The sequence below is a fragment of the Knufia obscura genome, assembly GCF_036327395.1.
Source record: "Knufia obscura strain CCFEE 5817 isolate CBS 148926 chromosome Unknown scaffold_2, whole genome shotgun sequence".
Lineage (NCBI taxonomy): Eukaryota > Fungi > Ascomycota > Eurotiomycetes > Chaetothyriales > Trichomeriaceae > Knufia > Knufia obscura.
In genome coordinates this window covers 2,773,904-2,794,602 of record NW_027042688.1, presented here as the reverse complement: position 1 = coordinate 2,794,602, position 20,699 = coordinate 2,773,904, and the positions used below count along the sequence as shown (strand labels likewise).

General features: G+C 50.4%; 6 protein-coding genes across 6 annotated transcripts; 3 read left to right on the top strand and 3 right to left on the bottom strand.

Annotated features, from left to right (window-relative positions):
* Positions 1-1,715: 1,715 nt before the first annotated feature.
* On the top strand, positions 1,716-2,605 carry PMZ80_002878 (uncharacterized protein; the record flags this gene model as incomplete). The annotated part of the gene is made up of 1 exon (XM_064871309.1): positions 1,716-2,605. A coding segment is annotated over one exon (890 nt), but the record flags the coding sequence as incomplete, so codon positions are not given.
* A 1,227-nt stretch (positions 2,606-3,832) lies between these two features.
* Positions 3,833-7,939, bottom strand: PMZ80_002877 (uncharacterized protein; the record flags this gene model as incomplete). The annotated part of the gene is made up of 1 exon (XM_064871308.1): positions 3,833-7,939. One exon carries the CDS (start codon positions 7,937-7,939, stop codon positions 3,833-3,835), a length of 4,107 nt encoding a protein of 1,368 aa, XP_064733761.1.
* Positions 7,940-8,851: 912 nt separating this feature from the next.
* On the bottom strand, positions 8,852-11,969 carry KIP3 (tubulin-dependent ATPase kip3; the record flags this gene model as incomplete). The annotated part of the gene is made up of 2 exons (XM_064871307.1): positions 8,852-11,720; positions 11,770-11,969. 2 exons carry the CDS (start codon positions 11,967-11,969, stop codon positions 8,852-8,854), a joined length of 3,069 nt encoding a protein of 1,022 aa, XP_064733760.1.
* Positions 11,970-13,076: 1,107 nt separating this feature from the next.
* Positions 13,077-14,600, top strand: PUT1 (proline dehydrogenase; the record flags this gene model as incomplete). The annotated part of the gene is made up of 1 exon (XM_064871306.1): positions 13,077-14,600. One exon carries the CDS (start codon positions 13,077-13,079, stop codon positions 14,598-14,600), a length of 1,524 nt encoding a protein of 507 aa, XP_064733759.1.
* Positions 14,601-15,306: 706 nt separating this feature from the next.
* On the top strand, positions 15,307-16,548 carry PMZ80_002874 (uncharacterized protein; the record flags this gene model as incomplete). Its single annotated transcript, XM_064871305.1, has 2 exons — positions 15,307-15,381; positions 15,430-16,548. The coding sequence occupies 2 exons, from the start codon at positions 15,307-15,309 to the stop codon at positions 16,546-16,548; spliced, it is 1,194 nt and encodes a 397-aa protein (XP_064733758.1).
* A 1,191-nt stretch (positions 16,549-17,739) lies between these two features.
* On the bottom strand, positions 17,740-19,863 carry PMZ80_002873 (uncharacterized protein; the record flags this gene model as incomplete). The annotated part of the gene is made up of 1 exon (XM_064871304.1): positions 17,740-19,863. The coding sequence occupies one exon, from the start codon at positions 19,861-19,863 to the stop codon at positions 17,740-17,742; it is 2,124 nt and encodes a 707-aa protein (XP_064733757.1).
* Positions 19,864-20,699: the final 836 nt, after the last annotated feature.

Below are 20,699 nucleotides of genomic sequence, written 5' to 3'. Positions count from 1 at the left end.
TTCGTGTATACCTGGATCCGATCTCCGTAGTTCCAAGTGGCATGCAGTAGCGGAAGATCGCCGGAAAGTAAGAATCGTAATAGCACACACCAGAGCTCTTCGCATACAGCTTTTGTGAGCGTTGTGTATTCATAGTTGATAGAGAAGGACCTGGCTGTCTTCCTTAGACTTCCTCGGTCGTTCGATGTTTTGGGGGAAGCCGCTCGGAATCCTAATCAAGTTACTACCGGACGTTGACCGTAGAGGATGCGCTTCGATATCATGAGGACGCGCATCGATCCGGGAAGCAGTACAAGGTCGTTTAATAACCCGATCCGCTGTAGCGAACGCCATGCCAACGTTGCATCTTTCATGGTGTCTGAATCTATCGCGAATCAGCGAGCCTTCTGTTTTCGTGTCGGATCTCTAACAGCATTTTCTGCTCACCTAAAGTACTCTAGCTGCGGAGGCATTGAAACAAATCCTAGAATTTTGGCATGAACCGGTGCCGTTTGAGACCCATGCAAGATGCCGAGCTTAGCGCCCGGCTGACGACAATCAGCATTTGCGAAAAGCAACGGCTTGCTGTCTCAAGTGCATCATCATTTTTCGCCAAGCGCAATCATCCCGGTTAACGAGTAATTCGACGGCCTTGCGATGTCGCAAGGATTATTGTTAGTATGGTGATGTTACTCGTAGTGAGTACTCTCTCTCAGCTTGTGTCACAGAGCTTTGCTCACAGTTGCCTTGAAGGGTGAAACAGTAGTGATCGGCCCCCAAGTCGCCCGAAAAATTGCTTTTGTACAAACGTCCGCTATGTAACGTAGTGGCTCAGGTGGAAATTTTCGTCTCCTTTTCGAGCGGTCATAATTTCTGCTATTCATTTGCCAAGAAATGCTTCGGTTGGCTTGTTTCAGGGCTCAGTCGTGCGAACAAAGTGTTCATTGGTTAAAACCGCCGAGCGCTACGCTTCCTTCCGTGTTGGATAAATTACAGCTTGCCTTTGCTGTCATGCTCTGCAACAAGGTGATGTGTTCATTCTGGCTTTCGTTCATGAGCGGCATGAGGTGCAGTGAGCAGCAGCGCATCGTCCTCGGAGCAGGAGTCTAGGGTAGATGCTGGTACGGCGGACAGTGTTCGGATCCAGTTCGTCGCTCAGACAAGCTTGTCGATAATGCTAAGATAATAATGAGATCCATTTGTGCAATCAACCTTGCACGCGAGATGTACCCATACCGTCTCCATCAAGTACGCCGCTTGATCTTTTCCGCTCCGATACTGGCAGTCCTGTCGAAGATCAGTGGGGTCATATTAGAGTGTTTACCTTATGGGCCAACCATGTTTCGTTCAGGCTTACGAGTAGCACTCCGTGATAGCTATCATTATTATGCAGCTTGTTCAGTGGTGGCGGTCATCAAGCAGCATGCCAAGTAGACTTGTATCATGGACCAAGCGACCATATTCCTTCCGTGTACCCTGAGTTGGGGTCAGTAAGATCAGGGGATCAGCATTCATAAACCGTAAAAGAAGCACCGGCAACCTTCTTGACGGACCAAAGTCAAGTCTTTAGTGACCTTGTTCTTGTTCGACCTTCTCTTTTCCCGTCCAGCTCAACCACGTTCAAGACTCTTGCGCAACCTTTGCTTTAAGACGAAGGGCCCCCAAACATTTTCAGCTGAGTAGTGTTGTGTGACAGAAGGATATTCTTGGGACGAGCAACAGCATCTAGCCATCAGTCGCCGACCTCAAATACGTCGAAGCTCGCACTTCTTATACCGACCAGGAGCTTTACAACTTGCTCACATCTCCATACGGCACAATGGGTCACGCAGCGTCGAAGCCGGACCCGAACGCAAAGTTCAGAGTCATTGGCGCAGGTCTTTCCAGGACAGCAACGACATCCTTCGGTGCAGCATTAACAGAGCTGCTCGACGGCCCGTGTCACCACGGTGGAACACAATTGTTATGCTCTGATGAGTCGGTGATCAAGAGGTGGATCGATGTATTCCGAAAGACACCAATCCAGAACGAGCAAGACAAGAAAGTAATACATACTGAAATCAAGTCTTTGATGGACGGATATGTTGGCTGCACAGATCTGCCAGGTAATGCTGTCGTGGAAGAGCTTTTGGAAATATACCCAGATGCAGTCGTCATCTGCACGGTCCGTGACCCAGAGAAGTGGTGGCAGTCGATCCGACCTATTGTTGAAAACGCCAACTTCACGGTGCTGTCCTGGATCCTAGCGCCAGTACCAAGGTTCAGGTACTTTAGGACGTACCACGATGCCCTGGATGAGGGTAACTTCGGCAAAGCTCATTTCAAGGAAGGTGAGAAGAAGATGCCGTCAGCAGTAACATACGAACGACATATCGAATACCTCAAGAGAGTGGTACCGAAGGACAGGTTGTTCTTCTTTGACGTTCGAGATGGTTGGGAGCCGCTTTGCCAGATCTTGGGCGTGCCAGTGCCGAAGGACAAGCCATTCCCGAGATTGAACGATGCTGCGGCTGTTGAAGGCATCATGAAGAGTGGCATCAAGCAGGGCATGGTGACTTGGGCCGGTATCGGTGTCACTGCTGCGGCAGGTCTCTACACTGGTCTCCGCATGGCGAGGATTCTGTGATGACGCCACGCATACCATCGATTTGGTTCAACATTATCTTCCTTGGGTGGAATAGGGTATATGGATAGGGTTGCTTGCTTGGCGTTTGGGTCGGCTGCACTGCAGAGATAGAAGTGTCGCTAAAAGAATTCTGTGAAGTCCTAGACGGTTATTTCGTATTTGTTCGAGTATATTTTGTGTTGATATCCATAGGAACTGCATAGCCATTTGGTAGTTTTATGATTAATTATTGATTTTGCTCCAGGGCGGGTTACTGGCTTGGTAGAGTCGTTGCTTTATGCCAAATGCTTCAGGCTGAGACTAAGACATGGGAGTCAACGTCTCAGACACTTTCGGCTGAACAGGTTGTCAAAGTAGCATCCTCGAGGGCACCATGATACGTATATATTTATATCGCATGAGCAGTCGTTAGGGGTTAGCCATTGTCTCCCATTTGCGGTGGCTTGAGCCGAACGAGCTGAAGAAGGCGTGGGGTTGTACTCAACGAGCCTAGATTGGCAGTGTCCAAGTTAACAACAGCGGCGAGCCGAAGTATGAGCCAGGAGAAGTCCCAGGACAAAGGGCGAACATAGTAACAAAGCATGAAGATGTCGAGAAAATCACAAGAAACCTTGTGAGCTGGAGGTTATATCTGTTGTCGTAGAAGGAACACTCAGCCTGAGCGAACATCCTTGTTCAAGAAGGAGCGAATCAGAATTTGAAGCGATCGATCCTTCCACACCATATTCCAATCTACTTCTAAGACAACGAGATCCTACAGCCGCACGCCTGATACTCGGTGTCTTCAGCAAGAGACTAGCCTACCCAACCGACAACGCGCTGACGAAGTAGAACACATCATAATAACACAAGCAATCAGGGCTCGCGCAAGGCCCAACTTGGCATTACTTGGTGGACGTCGAGTCCGACCGGTGAGGACGGCGTACCCATGAAGGTGATGAACCCCGGGGTACCAAACCGACACAAACCGACACGAGTGCACCGTAAGGGACCGCTCCAAGAGCTCTTCGGTCGCTGGATCAGGAATCGAATCTCATGGAGGATACCGCCATGGAGACGACGTTCTGCGTGGTTCCAGAATTCGCTTGTGACTGATCACGTTCAGGCCACACCCATATCATGATTATCATACCAGGGCCCAACAACTCCACCGCTCGCACGCTTGCTAGAACTCCTACCACAAGCACAAGCAATCCAATGCCACTTCACCAAACATCATGATCACCATTACCTCCTAATCACACTCGGCCCAGTCATCCTCCCACCCCCACTACTCATCAAACTCTGCCTCACAATCATCTCCGCCGCCGCCGCAGCCGCCAACCTCTCCTTCTGCCTCGACCGATCCCTCAAATACCCTGCAGCCTCAGGCCTCATCCGCAAGATCCTTAGTATCATATCATCGCTCGGCTCAGCCTGCGCAGCCTTCCACTTCTCCTCTTTCGCCTTGCGCATAGTGCCCAGGTTCCTCGCCAACATTATCGACTTCGCACGACGGGCTCCCGGTGCTGCGCCCGCGGCTAGTAACCCGCCCGCGGAGGGTGCCCCGAGGTGCGCGGGCGCAGAGAGACGGGAGCGCTGGGCTTGCTGGGATTGGGCGGTTGCGGATGCCATGCGCTCGGATGTGCGGACGAGGTTCTCTGTTGTTTCGAAGTAGAAGAAGTTGAGGGTTTGGATCTCGTGGTATTTGGGGCTTTTGAGTACGTTTGTTGGGACACCGTTTGCTTGGCCGGTTTCCTCGTCGACTGCGTTGAAGAATTCGAAGAGGCTTTGCAGCCATTTGAAGACGATGTCTAGTTCTGGTTGTGATAATTGTTTCTGTTGGGAGGGGAGGTCGGATAGTGCCGGGACGAGGAGCGATTCGATGGTCATGAGGACTTCTTTCCATAGCCGCGTCATCACTGCTATCATGGCGTCCGGTGTGAGTGTCTGGTTCATTATGAAGAAATTATCATCGAAATACTTGAACAATGGCATCAACGCGTTCGAGATATCGGCTTCGGTTGGCCCGGTAGGACCAGTGGGTGGTGCATTACGATTGCGATAGGAGGAAATGTAGCTCGACACCTTTGCAACAGAGATGGTTTTGTTGGTCAATTGCCGCAGTGTCTTCACAGATAGACAATGATTGATATACGCCGACAACTTATCGGTGATGTTCCTCGTCATGTCTCTTTGCGTGCGTTGGAGAGCGCGGAAGGCTTTGCCGAAGTAAAATTGGATGTCGTCTCTTTCGCCTTCCATACTGACCCTCACGAGGACTCGGCCTTGAGTATCAAGGTTAAGCCAGTACTCGCGCGGGAGGAAATCGCCGAAATGGTTGGGGTCAAGTTTCAAAGACGTGCGACCTACGTAGTCGTGGTCTTTCATGCTGTCCCAATCCCAGACTGTTGCGATGAGGTTGAGGGGTCCTTGTGTTGTAATGTCGACTGATTCGTCCCAACGAGGGTTGAGATTGCGGTAAATTGTCTTTGTCTTGAAGAGGCGCTTCTGATACTCGTCTGTAAGTACCACGTAGGGGTCGCTGAAGCCGTTGACATCGAGGGCTTTCAGGCCTTCAGCTTCAACGAGCTTAATGGTGAAGACATAATTCGTGATTTTCCTCCTTTGCTGTAACGAGACCGGGTTGTGGCGTTTGATCACGTCTGCGCATGCGTCGACGTTCATTTGCGATTCAAGTTTGTCCCACTCATGGATAGCGAAAGAAATGTCGTTTAGTTTGACGAAGGACTCGGGATAGAATTGAAAAGGCTCGACTCTTTGCTCGTTATTCCAGGCGTCTTTGGCATATTGCAAATACTTCTGCTGTGTCGTCTGCCTCGCCATTGATTCTTGTTCAGGGGTTAACCTATCCATTTCGCGATGGAACATCTGGTCGAGGACTTCGCAATATCGAGATATGCCGTTGCCGAGAGATTTTGATAGAGCGGTCATGAATTTCGCGTATGTGAGATCATCATCCCACTCCAGCTTCGCGACCTGCTCAATGACCTGGTTGAATGATCTGAAAACGTCCAGTACTGAGTTGCTGTGTCTTTCGTCTTCAGTTGGCGGTATGTTCTTGTCCTCGTTCCGAACCTGAAAGTTGTCGTGTTTTATTGCTTGCTCAACCCAGCCCATAATTTGCGAGTCTGTAGCGTTGATCCACTTCCACACAAATTCTTGTAATACATCTTCGACCTTGTATGGAAATGGCTTCCCAGGTAAGGCATCAGCGTAGACCCGCCTGAAATCAGCCAGTTCCTTGTACAGCTCGAATCCATCTTCTATGGGCACATCTTGTGCTTTAGCTTTCGATGTCTCAATCACCGACTCTATCATGGCCTTCGAGTCCTCCGCAAAAGCAGGCAGCATACATTGCAGCAATATGCTCAGCGGCTCGATACCCAGAATCTCGGGATTTTTTCGATACCTTTTTTGAATCTTTTGTGCTTTCTCCAGCACGCGCTTGCCCAGTTGCATGACATGGTAGAACTCCCAGGTTTCTTGTTCGCCAGGAATCTCCTTTTCAACGAATTCAGCATACGTCTCTCGCGCTTTATCCTCGAGCCCTTCCGATACCTGCTGCCTGAAATGCCCAAAGTCGTCTTCTGAATAGCTGAAATTGGGATCGCTCTTGATGTGCTCATCTATTATCGCCAGAATCGGTCCTAGTAGAGGTGACTGTTTATTGTCATAGCATGTCATCATCGCACCATACAGTTCTCGTAGCAGTCCGTCATACAGTCCTGAGAGAATCTGTTGCATCAGGCTGAAATCTGTCACGGTCCACTTGAAGCGGTCATATAGCAAGGAGGTCATGATCAGTGAGCTGCGCTTGTGCTTGTTGTCTTCTTGCACTGGCTCCTTGACATAATTGAAAGCAGCATCGAGCTGGTCCAAGGTCAGCATCTGTTCGCTGAATTTCTCGCGTACGCAGTCGAGAAAGAGGACTATCCGCGAGAACTTTGGTATGCGCCATCTTAACGCGAGCTCGTTTAGAAATTCTGCTGACTGTTTCGATAGTAGTGGAGGCATAGCTCCGTTCGCGCCGCTGTTCGGCTGGTCGCCAAGGTCCCATGTTATAGCTTGGTTCATGATATATCTGAACGTGCCCCTCGCGTCAGCAGGAATGAAAGTGTAAACATGCTCGTCATCGTCGCCTGTCGAGGGTCGATCGTCGATTTTCAGACCGTTCAGATCAGGCATCTCTAACGAATAGGAGGATCCACTAGTAGGCGAGAGTGTTTTTGCAAGTTCTGCATATTGACCATCCGCAATCGTCGAGGCTCTAGGGTTAAATTGAGGTAAGCTCGCGGCACCGCTAGTCTTTGCCAATGTTGGATTTGTCTGCATTATAGCCAGCACCATTTGTGATAGGTCGGGCGCTTCATTCTTCTTCCATTCTTCGAAGGCTTCCCTTGTGTCGAAATCATGTTCGCTGAGCGTCCACCTCGTGCCCATGTTCAGATGTGCCTGATACGTCTTCAGATCGCGCAGTGCAGCCTCCTCTGTCCATTCATGCTTGTGCTTGTCAATATCCGACTGTAGCATTGTGTTCCGTAGGCCGAAAATGCGGCCGACAATTTGTACATGCGGCATATCTTTGACCTCGTACGTGAGCGGAATCTCCTCTTCCACACTCTCGCCTTTTGTTTCTGTGCTCGGGCTTGCTAGATCCTCCTCGTGCTTCAGCAGCTTGCGCTCAAGATTGCTTAGCCGTGCAGCGAGATCTCGTCGCTCGTCGGACCAGCCTTTCTCCTTCAGCACTGAGCTCATCAGCCGCACGAAGAGCGCAAGATGTCGATCGACCATTCTCTTAACTCCATCGTCGTGTGGTGGCTTCCCTTTACTGAGTTCCTGGGTCGCTTTAGAGAAGAACATCAGGACCAGATCTTCCGCTCTCTTCGCCTCTTCTATTTGCTTGTGGAATGTAGGATCCATGAAATGGTTGAAGAAGATGGCGAATGTCCTTCGAACATGCGGGTCCTGGTACTCTGGTCTCTTGTCCTCACTCTTGATGATAGCCTGTAGCCTCTTCTCCAACGCCTTAACGAAGCCATGCGGGTATCTTTCACTCTTTGAGTCTCTGACCATCTGGAAGTCCTTCATCATGTCATTTAGAGAAGCAGAGGTCGCCGCACGAGGGACTTGTTTCTGTATTGTCCTCGTACGTTTTGCTCTTGGTTGAAGCAGGTAGGCGAGATATGCCACGCGCAGGGCGTAGAGGTAGGCATCGCTGCCATTGATCGACTTCTTGCGCGGTCTGCCTGTGCTATATGTTCGGTCGTTGCCATTTTGTACACTGTTCACCCGCCTGTTGGGGACGCGCGAGTACTGTGAGGACACAGACATCGAAACCACATGTGGTCACCAACCGGGAGGATGCGACGCTGAATCTCCCTCGTAAAAAGAATTGGTTCGCTCGTTCGTGGTGGCCCTCGTGGTGGCCCGGGGAGTTGTGACAGGCGAGGCCCGCTCGCTGATTCTGACGCAATAAGAGGGCTGGCGTGGTATAAAGTACTGATGCCGCAGCGCTACGCCGAAGTGTTCGTAGTAATATTCCAGTGACAAGCACAAAGAAGCAGGGTATCACAGAAGAGTCGTCAAGTCGTAAAATATCTGAAACGTTGGTAAAGCAGGGAAGGATCGCAGACCAGTGCCCAATTCCCACAACTCAGTGTCGGCGAGTCGGATGGTCCTCTAAAGTGGTCTCGTGTTCTGCCGCTGAAAGAGGAACAACTTGAGATGGTGGCGTCCTCCAGTTTTAGATCATTCTATTCGTGTAGCATTGATAGTTCCTGCCAGGCGGACTCTACTCGTAGCAATCAATCCTCAGACAGAAGCTGGGGATACAGATAATGATTTCGGCACCAAACATCTGACAGTTCAATAAAAAGAGTGTTATAACACCGAGCACCATGGACTTGGCTTACGAGGAAAATCGCCATTTGTTCACGAAGCCCAGCATTTCGTAGTCACTACTTTGTGACAGAATGAACCCTGGTCATGAAGCGTGTTGGTAAGACAACTCACTAGTGTATAACACACAATAAACAGAACCAAGTGCTCATTATTGATATTGATCATCAATACCAAAGCATAGACGCCATGCCCAAACAGCTCCGAGACATGCCGTCAAGTTCCATATATGCAATTCCACGAAGCTCTTTCTGTATGACAGCCTGTAGTCTGGCCAGAAACGTGGACTCTTTTCCCGAACACCAATCTTGCATCTGTACCCGCAACCAGAACAGTAATTGTACATCAGCGCCATGTGCCCTTGCCAGAAGGCATCAAACTCGATCTGGCCCCAGCGAAATCCCTTGTGCCACTCTGGTTGACACTACTCAATCTCATGGCAGCCCGCTCACCAACGCTCATACCTCTAGAGTGGCTGTTCTCGGAAGCACCTCCCATCGTTGTTCTTCTCATACCTCCTGAAGCGACTCGGTGGTGACCCGTTATCCCGTCCACTCTCGGGCTTAGGACGCCAGCTTTCCATCCGTCACCCTTGGCTGGCGGTGGCATTACCATTCTTCTAGTATGGCCCGCTCCAAACAAGTCCCCACCGCCTGGCGGTGAAGCAGCTGTTGCAGCTGTAGGAGATCGGCGGCGATGAGCCTTGCTGACCCCCGAGTTTCTGACTGATGATGAACGCTTGACGGCATTACTTATCCTCACAGCATTCAATTTTGACGTGACATCAGAGGGATCATGGTTTTCACCATCTGAGCTGTTAGCTGGCGTGCTTTCATCATCCCGTTCGGAAGGCGGTGACTTGGACTGCCGGTTGGTGTTGACTTCGCGCAGAGGCGATTGCTCGTTATCGGAAGATGAAAGAATCGTCACCTGTGGCACTGGTGGCAGCATCGATGCGTTAGGCGAACCTTCTGATTTCCTAGACAGAAAGCCTGTCTTGAACCTGTCGTTCTTGGAAAGAACGTTTAGCGTTGGCTCAGGGGCAGGAGATATTGGCGAGGATTGGGGGGACGCCGCGTCCTCCATTCTTCGTGTAAAGGAAGAGATTTCGGACACTTCTGGCATGGCTGGCAACTCGTTCGTCGGCTCGTCGACTACGGGAGATGGCGTGAACTTCTTCGGTGTCTTCTCGTATTCAGCAAGAGCACCGTCTTCGGTATCGTCCTTCCAACGTACGGCTCGTTTGGATGTCTTCACCGGTGACCTTCGCTTCTTAGGCGTAATGTTCAGCTGAACACCCTTCTTCGCGCTACCCAGGAAAGCACGTTTTCGTGGAGATGCTCTTATGGGTGTCCCAGGCAGATGCTGACCGTTCGGCATCAGATTGAGAGGTCGAGCTGGACTGCCTTCATCAGGGGCCTTGAATTGTTTGCGCCTCTTGGGTGTGCCTGCCTTTCTTGGTGCGAACGCTTCGACAGGTACAAGACTTCCATCTGGCTTGACGACGTGCGATACGGCGCTTGTGGCACTAGTAAGCATCTTTGATAATATGCCTGTGGCCTTCTCTATTGCTTCGTCGACGGACATTCGATTCATTTGGTTGATCGCAGCAATTGTTTCGAAGTGTGCTTGAAGCAGGACCTGTGCTGTGACAGCATCGCCCAGTTTATCTTGCTCAGCAACTGCCATCAAGGCTTCTCGCTCGGCATTCGCCTTCAGCAGCTCAACCTCTCGACTGAGGGTCGAGGCGTCTAGCGTGTCCCCCGTATCGAATTCTTTCAGTGAATTGAGCCCAAATTCCAATGCAGAATTCAGCGCACGCTCCCAGTTGCTCTTATTGACCTTCTGTTGACAGTGATGACGACCAGATTCAAGCTCGATCATGATACCCTGTGCAGTTTTGCGAATTGCTTGGAGATTTTGCAGCGGGTCCTCCTCTTCCATCATATCGACGACAGCGTCGAAAGCAGCAATCCAGGAAGACAGCATCGAGATTCGTCGGCCAATCTGGCGCAGCTTGACCATATTGGTGACGCGCTCTTGACGTTCTTGCGTTGAGTGTTCGTACGCATTGCGGATTCGCACGATACCTTCTCGTGCAGCTGTCTCTTTCTTCTCGTTTTGCTTTTTGAATTTGGTCAAGGCTATGGTTTCCTGATCTTTGGCCTGTGCTTTGAGCTCGTTGATGAGAGCCATCTGTTCATCAATTTTGACCAAAAAGTCCTTGACATGACGATTGACATTGTACACATTCCTTGTCACTTTGGTCTGGATATTCTTGGCTCGGTTCGCATACCTCAACGTGTTTTGCGTCTCATCAAAGTGCTCGCTCGAAGGACTGACACAAACAATCATCACAGTCTTGCAGTTACCACCCAAAGAGAATTTTAGTAGCCGTGTCAGCTTCGAGTTCCGATAAGGGATGTGGTTGCGCTTTCGGGGATCGCATAAAGCATTGATACAGCCTCCAAGAGCAAGGAGCGACTTGTTAATGTTGGCACCTTCCAGGAGTCGCTCCCCTCGGTTCTTGGTAGCACTTGCTCGTTCACTACCAGCTAAATCGATGATGCTGAGAGTCGCCATAGTATGTGGCTCCTCAACGCCTGCGCTTTTGTCTTTTTGCGCGACGTTGATCTGTAGGACAGCGTGTGATCGGGAAGAGGTGGCGTTGGCTTCAGTAGGAGACATGGTTCTCAGCTGGTTGCCTTTCATGATCATGTCCATGACTTCTTCAACATTGCGTGGGTGATGACTCGAGAGACCTGCCACAGACACAGCTTGATGCGAGTCTTCCCTCAGCATAAGCCCTCCTTTAGGAGTTGTCCCTTCTGTCAAGAGGTCGCGAATGGTCTCGTTGTATATCTCGAGGTACGAAAGGGAGATCTCCGTGACTTTCTCGGCCGCCAGCTCTCCCACTCTTTCAAACAGCTCCTGCATGGTGAGAAATATAATGCCGGGTTGTTGGACTGTTCCTGTTATTGTATGCGTCTTTCCACAGCCTGTGGCGCCGTATGCAAAGACTGTAGCGTTGTATCCGTCAAGCACACTGTCCAGCAGCGGCTTCGTGGTGGCCTCGTAGACATCTGCTTGTTGAGCGCTATCGTCAAAAATACGATCGAATCCAAAGGTTTGGTCCTTCACCCTCCTTCCCATCGATGGTACAACGGACCTCGAGAATTTTTGCACCGGATTGTCTTCGGGAGGGTCGAACACTCTGTTGATTGTATTAGCTATGAGATCCCGGCAATGGTCTATTGACTTACAAGCACTTATCGTCGACGACCTTGATGATAGGGCGCAGCCCCTTCTTGTTCAGCTTCGGTGTCGGCGCTGCAGCCAGGGAGCCGTCTCCTAGGAAAAGGGTCGAGTCCTCGCATTTCGTTAACTGGGCAGCTTCTCGTATTGTGAATGGTCGCACTCGAACTGTGACCGAGATGGACGAGGCGCCATCAGTGACTCCCATAGTAAGCTAAGTGTGCCGCCTGCTCGTAATATTCAATGCTTATGAGGTCAATATACATGCAAGAAGAGAAGGGACAAACTCCAGAAGCTGTAAGTCAGACGCAAGAAGTCGCAGCATTGACGATGAGCAGGAGTGTTGCAGTGTATGGGCAGTATTGATACAAACATCACAGGCCAGTGTTTAGAGGAGTTTAATTGGTTAGCTTTGTTTAGTTTTGCACATTTCGGGGAAAGTGCCAAAGAGCCTCCTCTAGCGCCGTTTCGACTTGGCCCATGTCAATTATCCTCCGGGACTGCGGGCTCAAATTAGCTGGCAGGGGGCGCAGGTCAGCGGCCGACAAGCAGCCCGAGCTACAGTGGTAAGCTTGCAAGAGGAGCTTCTCTTGATCTTTGCTCTGTCCTCGTCGGCTCGTCCAGAATTGCGATGCTTTGACGTATCGTGTGAGAATGGCTAAACGGTGTCCTCCCTCTTAAGCACGCGACATATGCATTTCCGACTCGCTGGTTGCCGCAGACCACTCGAAGTACAACTCACCTCCCGAGCTTTGTCGTTGTTGATTCCATGCGGATCTTGAAATGCAGCAGCAGCAGCTAAATCTACAACTTCAAGCGTTCCTGTCCATGAGCGATGTCGGTGCAATCAGCATTCCATCGATATCCGAGTCTGCGCAGAAGAGCCTGGTCGAGATGCCAGTCTACAAGGGCAACTGGAGAAAGCCAAATCAAAGATCCGTTGATAGCAGAATCCGCCAGCTGAAGAATTCATCCCTCGAATCGTGGGAGTCGCGGATAACAACGGTAAGCGAAGGATCGGAAGGCCAGCCGCTGGAGGTTTGTCAGTGGTGCGGGCGACACAACAACGGTCTGCAGTGGAGATGGACGCTGACGTACCGCTTTGTCCAATTCGTCCTTCCCACGCTTTGTGAGGCCAAGTGCTCTTGTTATATGGCTGTTGCTATCATCGGAGCACGGTTCTCCTCAGCTCAACGGGTATGTATGCGGTGCGATATGAAGGTTCATGTATGAGATAAGTATAATCCTTTCATATTGTGTCTAGATCACTTGTCCTCATATTCATCCTTCTGCACATAATCTACCATTCACTACCATGGCTTATCAGTGCTCCGTCCGCCCTCGTGTTCTCATTCTGTTCAACCAAGCCAGCACCGATTGTGCTACGATCAAGGCGCACAAGACTTGTTTGCCAGTCCTTATCCGGACAAACCAGATATCAGTGGAGAACAGGCCAAGATGTATACATCAACGGAGGCACGCTCATGGCAAGCGACGTATCTCGACAGCTTCTATTGATATTCCCGACGACGGAAGGGCACCTGAACAGAATAACACGAACATAATGCCCTCGCGGACAGCACTGTCCGTGCTATCGTGGCCAAACTTGCTACGATCCTACATGATCAGCTCAATTTCCTCCGTACCTCTCATACTCAAGCCATCCATCTCCGTTATGGCTTACCTTGCACATTCCAAGAGCCGCCTGCTTAACCCTGATCACAACAGACTACTTCATGCATTGCTCAAGAAAACTTTGTACGTTCAATTTTGTGCTGGTGAGAACGCAGCCGAAACACGAAGAACAATAAAGCAGCTCAAAGAGATAGGGTATAAAGGTGTAATACTCGGACATGCTCGGGAGGTTGTCCTATCCAAAGAAGAAGCAGCATCGCTAGGCACTGTCCAGGAATCGACGGAAGCGGATTTGAAAGAGGTAAAGCGATGGCAGGATGATACACTGAACACCGTCATGCTCACGGAGAGAGGCGACTATGTTGCGCTAAAATTCACAGGTTCTGGAAAGCAAGCCTTACAGTATCTCAAATCCACAATACCGTGCGCTCCTCACTTGCGGGATGCTGTGCACCAAGTGTGCAAGCTTGCCAAAGAAAGGGGGGTGTCGCTCCTATTTGACGCAGAACAAGCAGCTCTTCAAGAAGGCATTGACAACTGGACCATGTACTACATGAAGCATTACAACAAAGAACGAGCTGTCGTGTATGGCACATATCAGGCTTATGCTAAGAAGACGCCAGGTGTACTCGCGCAACACCTGGCAACAGCTCAAAGAGAAGGATATGTGCTAGGTGTGAAATTAGTACGCGGAGCATATCTGGGTTCGGATCCGAGAGAGCTTTTCTGGGACACTGTCGAAGATACGCACAAATGCTACGACAACATTGCGAAATGTGTTATGGAGAGAAGGTACGAGGGTCTTCTACAACCTGCCAAAGGCGCATCGGCAGAGTTTCCGGAGGTCGAGTTGATTTTAGCTTCACATAATATGGAATCAGTGAGGAAGGCACGAGCCCTCCGAGACGAACAAGCACGATCAGGTCAACCTAGAATTCGAATGGCATATGGTCAATTGATGGGTATGGCAGACCATCTAAGCTGTGAGCTTGTTCAACAGACCAACTCGAAAAAGGATATTGTGGCTCAGACCGTCGACGTGCCAGAGGCGTTCAAGTACCTGGTATGGGGCACCATGAGAGAGTGCATGAAGTATCTACTTCGAAGGGCTCGAGAAAATCAAGATGCAGTTGCTCGAACTGCTGATGCTAGGAGAGCATTAGGTAAAGAGATAGCAATACGCTTGGGACTCGCCAGAACGTGATTAATGAGCTGGAATCGAAATGCCACCTGATTTGATAGGTCAGATTTCAATATACCTTCCTGCATTGCGGCTAGCCATTTTAGGACTGGTGGTCCCCCTTCTTGTCCTTGTCACTTTGCCTCTGCCAGCACCGAAACCCTTCACAACAGTTTGTCTGAGCTCCTTCTATTCTCGAAAGGTGCAGAACGATTAGGTGGAGGGACAAATGATAATGATTTGGGAAGGACACGATTTCCTGGTGGGAGCGACCAGCAAATGTCCGATGCAGGTACTCATGCCAGTCGCGCCTGCCGTGGGTGGCTGCATTAGAGGTGAGTGCTTCCCCGAAATCTACATGTCGTCTTTGTCTTCACTTGCACTATTTATTTCAACCGATCCATGTGTTTCATATCCCACAGCACAGTGCAATCATCTAGATTTTCTTATCGATTTCGTCACGGAGAGCCCGCCATGGTTGCCTATCCGAACAACCAACAAGGCTTGCAACGCGACTTTTACCACCTCCCCACCGACCAAGATTCACTGCCCTCGCTCATTCACAGCGAGAATTCTGATGATACGAATCCGAATGTAAACACATATCTGCCCACATTTACCACTTTTCTTGTCGTCAGCCCCTCCTTCTTGTCTCAACATACCTTTTTCGTTACCACAGCATCTGCAAATCTCTCGCAGCCCGCTTCTGACAGCATCTCATCAGCATAACATGGGTGGTCCACGAGAGGACATCAACGACGTCCTGGACGATGTGATCGTCAAGATCAACAGAATAACTGACCACGTATGGTTTCCACCTTCCCTGCGATTCAATTGACTAACCTCTATGCAGCTTCGTGGTGCAGGTGAAAACGAGGCAGCCAATCAGTTCACCCGAGACATGACAGCCACCTTTCAGAGTCTCATGAATGTCATTGCACCCTGGGACCTCGAGCAATGCTTGATGCATTCGTGCAGTCAACAGAAATTAATGTCGGCCAAAACCGAACCTCCACCACGTTCCTTCTCCACGACACCAAGCAACACTTGGGCATCAGTTGCTGCCACCGAGCCCGTCGCAGACAAGCATGGCATCATCAAATTCCGACCCAGCGATGCAGTGAAGCGAACCATCGAGCCACAGGAAAAGCAAGAGCATAGACACGATGCGCGGGACAGACGAGTGGTTTGGGTTAGTCCCTGGTCCGAGATGCGACCACTCAGTGACATCTCCAACGAGATGAGGGAGGTCGGCGCTATCTACTCTATCGCCTATGCACCTGAGGCACAAGCAGTTTGTATCATCTTTCAGCACGCCTACTGCGCTGTTCAGTTCATGCACAATTGTGCCGAATACATCGGTCGACATGGAATCAGCCCGTTCGGCAGCGAGCACGATGTATCCCCTGGCCTGCCATACCAAGTCAATGACGGTCTTCGAAGAATGGATCCTCCCCACAACGAAAGACGAAGATTGACCTTCGCAAGATCACAACTCTTCAGTAACGGCATTTCGGAAGCTCGCTTCCGCAAGGACATCGAGGATATCGTTGGTCCTTCCAACATTGAACGTCTGTGGCTCTTCAACACTGGTAACGCCACTGTTGTCTTCTCTGCCGTACCTCTTGCCAAGATGGTAAGAGAGACGTTTCTCAAAAACAGTCGAACCAAGAGGCATGCATACGAAGGTGTTATGGTCAGCTTCTCGCATGATCCTTGCGAACGAGATCTCCATCTTGTTTCGCAGATTCCTGGCCACGCCAACTACATAGGAGGGAATGGCAGTGACAATGGAAATGGCTACAGCAGAACTCGAAGCAATACTATCTCTACCGACTACTCTAATGCGTCCTCAAGGAGGATGTCGGCCAACTCTTCTGATTTCCAGACTGCGCTTAAGCGCCGCAATACTGGCTCAATGAAGCCACCCGTTGACGAGGATGGATGGCAGACGGTCAAGAAGCGACGATAGCTTCTGGCATCGACCGTGTGCCCAGTAAGGCACGCTTAGCACACCCAGATGCACCACAAGTGTCGAGACGGACACGACTTCCACGCATATTCTCGGCAGGAAGGAGAGGAGAAAATGCGCTGATACTTTGCGAACTGCGATATGGTTCAGAGCATGTTGAATCTCCACGTTGTTACAAAAAAGCATGTGCAGAATGAGGTGTGGCGGCGAATGCACGCGCCAAATATTGATGTTCTTGAGCTAGACAGCATTTTGTACCTGCTTGCCATGACCTTTGCATAGCATATATTAAAATGAATCACGGATGTCTTCCACCGATGCCATAGTCTATGCCGAAAAACACTGCTATTCTGGCAATCAAGCTGATCCATCCTTCTCGGACCTACCGCTGCTCCTCCCGTATCAGCTATCTTCCCTGCAGCATCTGTAGATTGCTGTATATACTCACCTCAGAACTCTCTATCCAGGCACGATAGAAATGCCCACCGTAGGTAGCCAGCAATAGTGTCACAGTCCATGGCAAACGTTGCATAAATCATAATCATGCTCAGGACAACACTAGGGATATTATCCTAAGCGACAAGTCCTGGCTTTACCTTCCACACGAAGCAAACCAGGATTAACACATAAATGGTTGACGATACGTAGATCGGCGGTGCGCAAATTAGGAATGTTCTGCAAACCTTGCAATTGCCTGTCTGGTGGAGGTTCTTAGTGTTGCCGTATACTTACGCTAAGCGGGTAGATGTATTCCTAAGTAGACTAGAGGAGGCTAGTTAGGGCTAGTAGTTCGAGTGAGTCGACGCGCGGTTACTAAGGTTAAGGCAAGGATGTCGGTATGGGTATATGAGATATGGCGGGCGGGAAGGACGAGGGCGTGGCTGGTGTTGAAGCCTTGAAGGTGAAGGTGCTATCACATTACTTGGCTGGACAGGACATGCTCTGCCTGCAGTGGTTGGAAATAGTTTCTGCAGCTCAGGCATGTGGAAGCTATCACGATGTCGAAGTTATTAATGAACCTTGTAGAAAGCGTGATATCTGGTTTGATGAATGAAGTGGTTCAGTACAGGAGTCTGTGGCTTATAACAAAGACATCTCATTCACCGAGGGTATTCATGGTTGTTCCTCAGTGATGGAAGTTTGCACTCATGTAGATAACCTCAACTAGTCATACTGTATACACTCGTCTGTTCAGCGTCCGGCCAGAAATTTAGGAGGTCGGTAAGCAGTTGGCCACGCATTTCCACCTTCACACGCCACGTTGTTCTCTCCGATACCTTGAACACGACAAAGCCACCGCCCACTTAACATTGGCTCGGGACCACCACCAAAAGGACCGGAAAGGTACCGTAGATCCCATTCACCGGCGATGACTACTAGCGTTGTAAGACCAGAAGGATTAGGTGGATTGTTGCGCTCACAGGTTGCCTCACTGCCAGAATCGATGGAGAAGCACGTACTTGAGTCCGAGTACAGGTTCATTCGTTCCTGTCGTAGGGATAAGAATAATTCTGTGATTGTAAGATTTGTGATTTGAGGGTCGATGTTGATGGAGGGGTTGTAATTGGTGTTCCAGGCGCCATGGTGTATCCGAGTCGTGCCGTTGCGTTTTCGGAGGGTGTCGATGGATGGGAAGTGGAGGGTAAGATGGGCTAGATGCGGAAGGGCCGCTACGGCGGAATGGTATGCTGGTGTGAGGACGAGGGAATGGTTGTAAGGACGCGGAACGTCAATATTTAGGTGTGTGAGGCGTGGGAGGGTTGCGAGCTGCTGAAGTTGTTGGGGAGAGAGGTAAGGATGTGGTTCCAGGGGTTTGGGAACTGCGAGGTCGTCAGGCGCGTATGTGGACGGGACCAGCAGCGCAGGTAATGCAGAAGGTGGATTGAAAGCAGGACTGTGGCTGACTGGACTCGTTTGATTCCGATAGGGAAGTGGGATTGCTACGTCGAGATTGCCCTCCAGAACATCGCTCGACGGTCTGAAAAGCGTTTCGTGGGACCAGATGGTGAGGTTCTGGAGAGTGCCATGGTTGCGTATGATGCTCTCGTAGAGTGAGCTTAAGCAGTAAGGCTCGGAGAGAATATCGCGTGGGTCTGTGAGGTTGCCTTTGATATCGATCAGTGTTAGGAAGCTGAGATTATTGGGTAGCTGGTCGAGGAAGGAAGTTGCTGTCTCGACGTGCACATTGGCGATGCTGATGTCTCGAAGATTGGGCAGATGGGCCGCGAGCGCACCCAGGGTAAATGACTGTGTGTTATGGAGACTGAGGGTGTGTAGCTTGGACCAGTCCATATGTTGTAGCCATTTGTAGACGTTCGGAATTTGTCGAGATCTTGGCATAGGACATCGTACCCTCCTCAAGAACCAATAATCTTCGCTATCTTCACGACGCGGATCGAATTCAGCATCATAACGTCCCTTGACCCAGAACACGAGATGGATCCATGCCTTGCGCAATTCACTAAAGAAGTCTTCGTTGTCGCCCTCGATACAAGCGTATTCGTGCATGCCGTCTCCATCGGCGTGAGCACCCAAGCTGTAGCCGTCCAGATGTAGGGTCTCAAGAGGAGGGAACGACTGACGTTTCTGAAGCTGATCGAAGGTGAAAGCGACTGGCTGCTTGCTGGCAGGTAGACAGGTTGGGTAGTGCTCAAGCTGTAAGCTGAGCTGTTTCAGGTTCGAGGCTGAACCAACGAGACGCTCGAGTGCTGGCATGTGTTCTGGCTCCTCTTCATCGCCGTATCCGATATGTGCTACGATGCTGTGAAGAGTTCCACGACCTGCGAACGTGCCGAGCAATTGGCGAAACTCAGCATTCTGCCATCGATCGTTAGAGAACCTAAGGTGTAGCCGCGCATTGGAATGCTTCTTCTCAAAGGTATTGAGCAAATCGTGGGCTGGCAAGGCGCTGGACTCCCAGTGTAGATCTTCAAGAAATGTCAAGTTTGTGAGGAAGTCATTGACCAGGCTGGTGGGTACCAGCGGTTGATTGCCTTTGACCATGAGCTGAGTGACCGGTAACGTGGCGTTCAAGAAACCTTGACGACGGAGTGTTGAGAGGCAATCCCCCACATCATCTGTTCCTTCGAAGACGTATCCGCGCTTTTCGGTGAGCCAAATCGAGTGTTGCTCGACGTAGAGCGTTAGTGAAGGTCCCTGCAATGAGGCGAGGAACTCAGCCGAGCAGTTCGAAGTGCTGTCACTGGTGAGTGTTGCGGATAAAGGACGTTGTGTATCAGCTGGAGTCGCTAACGCAAAAGGACAAATGAGGATGAGGCCGCATAGTAGGATGCATTGCCATGTTCTTTGAGACATGCTGATGGACGCCACAAGGTCGCGGTTGAGTTGGGTAAAGAGACAGCTACGGCCGTGGACTCCTCGGCTCGACCTTTGGTAGGGATTGCGGGCTAGAAGGCCGTACAATTCACGCATCGAGATCGAGGTCTTGGAAGAACACCTAATGCGAGACATTCATTGCTGTAGCAACAGATCATCTCAGTCAGCCAACACAAACATCAATAACCACATATGCGCTTGCACAGATTGACTCCGGCAGCAGTACTCGAGTGATACAGAACCTGCAAACCGAGAATTGGTCGCTGTATAAACATGTCAGTAAGCTGCCGAGGCAACGAGGCAAGCAGATAATCTTTCATTCCTAATATGTTTCGTGATTTGGACGTCCCACTCAAGAACGAAGGACGGCAGAATAGTGCGATGACCTCTGCACTTCAAGTTGTCCAGTACCATCATGGTTTCCGAATCGTGAAGCAGCTGCGTTGCAAGTCCTTGCCGAAGCTGAGGGAATTGGGCTTTTGACTTGCTTGCGTATTAAGGATGACACCGCAGCACGCTCGAGTCGTGGGACTGGTTGAGCATTGCAGTCACATGCTAGTGTATCTCACTGATATAGACCAGGACGTTTTCACTGTGAATTGGTACTTCAAGGGCAGCGTCCAAGGACGTCGAACTTGAACTCGAACCTCACGGTCCACGGGTGATTGCCTAGCTTTACCATATTTGGACTAGTGAAATATGCAACGTGATCGACGTTCCGAGGCTCATGACGTATCACATCCCTCTTCCAAATACTTCGAGACTCTCGCCACGATCGAATTGGTGAATGCGCAGCACGGATTGCATAATCACGA